This window comes from Zea mays, chromosome 9, assembly GCF_902167145.1.
Source record: "Zea mays cultivar B73 chromosome 9, Zm-B73-REFERENCE-NAM-5.0, whole genome shotgun sequence".
NCBI classification, from domain to species: Eukaryota; Viridiplantae; Streptophyta; class Magnoliopsida; order Poales; family Poaceae; genus Zea; species Zea mays.
In genome coordinates, this window is record NC_050104.1 from 1,340,867 (window position 1) to 1,348,294 (window position 7,428).

Below are 7,428 nucleotides of genomic sequence, written 5' to 3' on the forward strand. Positions count from 1 at the left end.
GGCCTTTCCGACTTTGAATTCATTAGTGATATGAAATCTCTAAGGCATTCATACCATGCTCTTGGGGCTTCCTTGAGCCCATAAAGCGCCTTAGAGAGTTTATAAACATGGTTAGGGTACTCACTATCTTCAAAGCCGGGAGGTTGCTCAACGTAGACCTCTTCCTTGATTGGTCCCACTACAAAGCAAACCCCCTTATAGCAATATATATATGTGTTGCTAAAAGCCCATATAAGTATTGTTAGGGTCTATACCAACGCATATTTATGTGTTGCCTATGTTGACGTTGCAAGGATCTTTTGCAACACATACAAATTCGTTGGAAAGTCCTATTAATATGTGTTGGTAAATTGCAACGAATATATTTATCTTATAACAACACTTACAAGTTTTTGTAGCACGAAAGGCCACTTAATCTCTGTAACACTTGGAACACTTAAAATGTAAATGTGGCAACAGTAATATGCGTTGCAAGGAATAAACCATGAAATTATTATTTATTTATTTAGTTATTTGAGTTCATACAAATATATAGCATACACAATGCCCTTGAATTTTTCCATCATCATAAGACACAATGCTAAATGCGCACAACTCTAAATTCTATATTTAAAACAAAATATCCGATTACAGAGTTTCATCCAAAACATAATCTATCACATAATGTGTGTTCTAAAACATGTTTTCTGTGAAAGCAACATATACATATAGGAGTCTAGTTGCAATCGACTCTTCTCTTGAACCAATTGAAATGACCAGTGAAAGCACCATTCCAGTAGACCTTGCATTCTATGGGTTCCAACCTGAAAATGAATTAAAAATAACATTTAGGGAAGAATCTAAACTCAACTTGAATGATAAACTGGAGAGATTGAATGATAAACTGGAGGGAGTAGTCATTTACTTTTCAGGTTCACAAAATAATTACAAAGAGGCATTGCTTGATTAATTGACAAAATGTATACTTAACAGATAGGTTTGGTCTAGATAATTGCATCAGCAAGTATGATGAGTTCAAAGTCACACAAACCTGGCTAAATCAATATGATTAGCTGACACTCTTTGCAACCTTCAAAAAAAAGTTGGAATGATTCAATATAACACAGTAATTATGAGCAATAATACTTGTTAAGTAGAGTGAAAGAACATACACAACTTGAAGGCCATGCTATAGGATTTTTGCCTACGTCTCCGATAACTTGGAAGTTGTCATATGGTCGTATTAGTGGCTCATCAGGCACAGAGGTAAGACCAACACGCAGCATATAAAATTCTTTGCCTAGCTCAAGGCCTCCAACTTTCTGATTTGGATCAACACCCAGTATTGTCCCTAAGGCAACATTCTTACTTTTATGTCTCCAGCTCTTTATGTATACGGGAGTGCCAGCCTTATCCAAAGGTCAAAGAGTGAATTAATAATATACACAATATGAATTTCAGGTTGTATTATTTTTACAACAAGCAGATGACAATATTATAAAACGTATGCAAATAATTGGGAAGTTATGCAGTAGAAGTCCAATAACCTCATAGTTTATTTGTTGTGAGCATTTAGATGTTGCATCCTTGTCATACCCTGTTGCAAATTACAGATTTTCTATCATAATTAATAATGTGATAACCCTAGAGAGACAAGTAATCACAATATCACCTTTGATGCATTGGCACGCTTGTTGTCAACTCTATTTTCTATTTGGAACTCTCTTGGTTTGGCCTGTCATTAGATAGAAATGCCTACTTAGATTTAAGAACCACAGTTTGATAAGAAATTAATTTAAAATTGGGATAAAAAATGACCTTATGTGCAGTAGCAACTCTGTCAGCCCTTAATAAATTCCCTTCTCTGATCCTTGCTGCATTCATCTGCTAGTGACAATCATACAAGCAATGGGTGACTTACAGATTATTTTAGTTTCGCATGTTATTTGGTCAACATACCTTCTCTGCGGCATAGTTCCGTTTGTAGCTTGATTGCAGATCTTGGAACCCATCATCATCAGTTTGCTCCCCCTGTATATGTATAATTTTAGTAGCTTCACATAAATATGATATGGTGTGAATACATGAAAATTTATTACTACCATTGTGTAATTAAGTGTGTCACGATCATGCATCCCATACTCTTGACTTTGTGGTTCGACATATACTCGTTGTTATTAGAGTAAAAAACAGAAAATAAATTTCAATCAGCTATGCCAGCTATAACTTTGGGGCAAACATGTCTATGGAGATGCATACTTTTCGTTTCGAAGCATTGTGAGCATTTGTTGCTGCGGACAAAGGATCACCTGAACCTCCCTGTCATTGGATTCAAATGCCTACTTAATATTTAGGAACCACAGTTTGATAAGAATTTAATTTAAAATTGGGATCAAAATGACCTTATGTGCAGTAGCAACTCTATCAGGCCTTAATATATTCCCTTCTCTAATCCTTGCTGCATTCATCTGCTAGTGATAATCATACAAGCAATGGGTGACTTACAGAGTAACTATTTTAGTTTCACATGTTATTTGCATGGTCAACATACCTTCTCTGCGGCGTAGTTCCGTTTGTAGCTTGATTGCAAATCTTGGAACCCATCATCATCGATTTGCTCCCCCTGTATGTGTATATTATTAGTAGCTTTATGTAATTATGATCTAGTGTGAATACCTGAAAATTTATTACTACAATTGTGTAATTAAGTGTATCACCATCATGCATCCCGTACTCTTGACTTGGTGGTTCGACATATACTCGTTGTTATTAGAGTAAATAATAAAACATAAATTTGAATCAGCTATGCCAACTGTAATTTTGGGGTAAACATATACTCTATGGAGATGCATACTTTTCGAATCGAAGCATTTTGAGCATTTGTTGTTGCGGACAAAGGATCACCTGAACCTCCCTGTCATATAACAACAAGAATGAGAACCGAACAGTCTAACTAAATATGTTATTTATAATGTAATGGTTGAGAAAAAGTTACATGCTGGTTTTGCTGTTGTTCCAAAGCTTTAGTCTTCTGCTCCAAGTTCTGGACATGATTTACAAGTTTTTCCACCTGGACTCTGAGAGATACTACATCTTCACTTGACGTTGGATCCAAAGATGTTATATTTAGATGCTTTAGACGACCTGATTTAGAGCAGTCTAACACTTTGTCTGGATTTGGAACAAGGCCCAGACCATGGACACGGCCAGGCTTCTCTTCTCCTAAAATTCTGGTTAGTGCATCTCCTTTCCATGCAACCTTACCTTGACTAGTGTCTGCTAAATCCGGTTGTTGTACTAACAGATCCTTCAAATCACCCTTCAAATATCATTATAGTACCCATTATTCACTGTATAACTAGTATTTGGATATAATAATCACTTAATAATAGAAATTATACCACATGTGCATTAATGTTCTTGCTGCTGTTAGCCAGATGTGTATGGATATACAAAACAGCCCTATGACGGTTTTTCTTTTCAGGATCTTGTTCTCTCTGTAGGACATGTAAAATATTAGACATCAATGAGGTGAAGTTAAGGATGCAACATGATGTTTATAAATTCAATTTAAAAGGAAATGTACCAATTCTTCTCTGTTTCGAGCGAAACTCTTCGTCCCAGTTGTATGAATTGCCTTTTTCTTAGCACAGTTTATCCTATTCGCCTCACTTATATCCTACCACATAATGAGGGAATAATTGTACATAATTCTCTTGTCTATTGAATTACAGAAATTAGGAAATGATAAATTTAACTCTAGCCAGTACCTGTGCTTTCATGGTCATCCAATTATTGACAAGCGCAATCCACTGATCAGGTATCACACCTTCTGGAACATTTTTGTAATTAGCTTCTTTGCTCTTATGCACGTCAAAATATATAGATTTCAGATTGGATTTGTGTTGCCTCCATCTGTTGGGGGCCTTCGGCTTCCGAAGGTCCTCAAAAACATGATTTAACAATGTTTCTGGAGTATAATGTGTGAACAGGTATCTTCGGACTTGTATCAGAAAGGGAGAAGCTCAAAAGATACGAAGGTTGACACAGTGCCGAAGCTGTGAAGCAGGAAAGCTTCGGCATGTTCGCAGAAAAAGGAACCGACTTAAAGATGAAAAGGCCATTTAGACCTCGATAGATTGCTATGGAATTATCACCAAATGTAAAGGGCATGTATGTAATTTTGTATGGGTTGTATCCCGTGCCTATAAATAGGTGAACAGTACCCCCGTACTGTTCACGCTGACTTGGCATTTGCTTTTGCGTCACGCTTGTACTTTTTACCTTCTCTCAGGACCGAAGCATTTGAGAACAAGTCCCCACATTGGCGCCCACCTCCGGTGAACTCACTTCCACTTCTTGAGCTTTTCGACACCTTCGGCAAGCATCAGCTTCGTCATGCCGCCGAAGAAGGCTTCAGCACCAGGGGCTGGCACGCTGCAGCCGCTGGACCCCAATCAAGACGTCCTTTCTCTTAGAGAGGCACGAAGCCAGAAGAGGAAGGCTACCAGTCCAACACATCCGGAGGATGATCTAGATCAGGAGATTCAGAATCTGGAAATCCTTCAGCAGCAGGTTCAACGCAGGAAGGAAAAGATGGCCAGGCTAGCTGAACTGCAGAGGCAGATAGATGAAGCCTCTGAAGAAGTTCGTCATCTTGCTCAGGATGAGCAACACCGAAGGCCTCAGCATCAAGACCTTCATCAGGAGGGCTTTCATAACGAAGATGACTGGTATGACAATTTCCATCATGGGAATTTTGTTTTTGATGATGCTTCTCCCCTGTCCGCTGAGTTACAGGCTACACCTTGGCCTCCGTCATACAAGCCGCCTCAGCTCCCCGTATTTGATGGCCATTCTGATCCGAAGCAGTTTTTGATGAGCTACGAAGCAACAGTGTCTTCGTACGGTGGCAATGCTTCAGTCATGGCCAAATCTTTCGTCATGGCTGTCAGAAGTGTTGCTCAAACCTGGTATTCCTCCCTTCGACCAGGAACGATCACTTCATGGCAGAAGCTGAAGGACTTGTTGTTAACCAGCTTTCAAGGATTTCAGACGAAGCCGGTCACTGCTCAGGCTCTGTTCCAGTGCACTCAGGACCACGAAGAATACCTTCAGGCATATGTCCGAAGGTTCTTGCGTTTGAGGGCACAGGCACCGACAGTGCCCAATGAGATTGTCATTGAGGCCATGATCAAGGGGCTTCGGCCAGGGCCATCAGCGCAGTATTTTGCCAGGAAGCCACCACAAACGCTGGAGAAGCTGCTCCAGAAGATGGATGAATATATTCGAGCTGATAATGATTTTCGCCAAAGAAGGGAGGAGGCCTTCAGATTTTCTGAGATGACCAGGGGCTTCGGAGGAAGATTCTATCCGAGGCATGTCAGATCAATTCATAATTCCAATCAAAATGATGATAAGGGGAGCCAGCAGCAAAGGCCACAGTACTCCTCACAGGCTTCGGGGCAACAGCAAAGCTCCTTCCGACCACCAGCTCCAAGAGGCAGAGGTGCCAGGGGCTTCGGCGGAAGATTCGGGGATCAACCCAGAAGAATATTTTGCTTATTCTGTGGTGAAAACAAAGGTCATACTACCAGGATGTGCCATGTTACCATTCAGAAGCAAAAAGAGATAGCCGAAGCTGCCGCGCAACAGGCTCAGCCGAAGCAGGTGATGCACACTGCTTCGTATCATTCGCCTTACATTCCAGAATATGTAGGCAATCACCCTGCAGCTTCTGTTGCTTCGGCGAGTCAGCCTCAGGCTTCCTGGCAACAACCTCCGCCTCCACCACCGCTACAACAAGGCCAGCAGCCAGAAGGGAGCCAATATGCTCCACATCAAAGGGACTTCAGAGAACAGTCCGAAGCTCGCACGGTCAACAGCACTGTGCCAGAGTCAAAGCACATCTATTGACAAATATCCTACCTTAATAGCAATCTTTTTCATTCAGTTTTATTCTCTGTAATAAAGGACATTGTTTAGGTTTCATGTAATCAGTTTCATTGATTCCTACAAGAAAAATATGTTTTCTTCACAGGTTTGTGACAATAAAAAGGACCTTCGGACTATCGAAAATCCTTCGAAGCAACAAAAAGTCGTTCTAAGGAACGCAGAGTAAGTCTGACGAAGTCACAAAAAGTCGTTCCGAAGGGAGCGCAGTGTAAGTTTTCTGCTCCAAAGTCGTTCCAAAAGGAATGCAGAGCATACAGCGAAAAGTCAACGCTGATACCGCCTAAGTAAAAGGCGAAGAAGCTCCAAAGACGTTCCTAAGGGAATGCAGAGCTTATACCGCCTAAGTAAAAGGCGAAGAAGCTCCAAAGACGTTCCTAAGGGAATGCAGAGCTTATACCGCCTAAGTAAAAGGCGAAGAAGCTCCAAAGACGTTCCTAAGGGAATGCAGAGCTTATACCGCCTAAGTAAAAGGCGAAGAAGCTCCAAAGACGTTCCTAAGGGAATGCAGAGCTTATACCGCCTAAGTAAAAGGCGAAGAAGCTCCAAAGACGTTCCTAAGGGAATGCAGAGCTTATACCGCCTAAGTAAAAGGCGAAGAAGCTCCAAAGACGTTCCTAAGGGAATGCAGAGCTTGCAGCGAAGAATCAGTGCTGATACAAAAATATTGTGTGGGGATATGTGTGTATCTTTCGAAACAAATGTCATCTACGTAACATAACATCATCACATCATTTTGCATAGCATAAGCATCATACATCATGTTGCATATGGCACAAGAAGGGGACACAATATTGATCTTCGGAAGTATGATTCAAAAGAGTGAAAATCGTGTTGTCACAAGGAGACATAATCTTCATCTTCGGAGTATAGCTTCGGAGAATGTTTTCACGAAGCTTGATATTCTTCATCTGAGCACTATGGACATTGTTGTGATATATAAAGATTTTTCTTCACGAAGCATGAAAAGAAGGGAAGGTGTTTTTTCGCCAAAGGCTCAAAAAAGGTACGTATGTAAAGTTTCATGCATCGTAAAGAATTGAACCACAAAGAAAAATAAAACAAATATGTTACATACAGGATTACAAGTTATTACACATGTTACATTTAAAATGTTTTTACAATAGCACCTAGTCTTCCCTAAGTACCACTTCTGCAGCTTCGTTCAACAGTCGATCGACAACCTGATCCATGATAGCTTCGGCCATCTTTTTAATTTCGTCGTCATCTTTAGGCTGAGGGCCCGAAGATGCTTTAGTAGGATCTGAGTGAGGACGGGATACTATTACAGATCGCGAACGAACTATAAAATTAAAAGTTATAACGCAATGAAAACTATTCGTTAGTACCTATTTGCCCTTCGGGCTCTGCGTTTTTCTCAGCAGCCTCGGCTACTTTTCTAGCCTCATGAATCCCTTTCTCGCTTTTCTGAACGATTTCTTGGGCCATTTCTCTACCACCGTTGTCCCAGATGTCGGTGAAAAATTTTCCCCCAAC

The 7,428-nt window shown here is 40.5% G+C and overlaps 1 protein-coding gene and 1 long non-coding RNA gene across 2 annotated transcripts; both read right to left on the bottom strand.

Annotated features, from left to right (window-relative positions):
• Positions 1–715: 715 nt before the first annotated feature.
• Positions 716–2,152, bottom strand: LOC118473424 (uncharacterized). Its single transcript, XM_035962792.1, has 6 exons — positions 2,082–2,152; positions 1,939–2,010; positions 1,798–1,863; positions 1,644–1,714; positions 1,031–1,069; positions 716–803 (listed from the first exon to the last, which is right to left on the bottom strand). Exons 1-6 carry the CDS (start codon positions 2,112–2,114, stop codon positions 716–718), a joined length of 369 nt encoding a protein of 122 aa, XP_035818685.1. The 5' UTR covers positions 2,115–2,152.
• Positions 2,153–2,243: 91 nt separating this feature from the next.
• LOC118473260 (uncharacterized) lies at positions 2,244–2,427 on the bottom strand. Its single transcript, XR_004852512.1, has 2 exons — positions 2,382–2,427; positions 2,244–2,298 (listed from the first exon to the last, which is right to left on the bottom strand). It is a non-coding gene; the product is annotated as an uncharacterized lncRNA (long non-coding RNA).
• Positions 2,428–7,428: the final 5,001 nt, after the last annotated feature.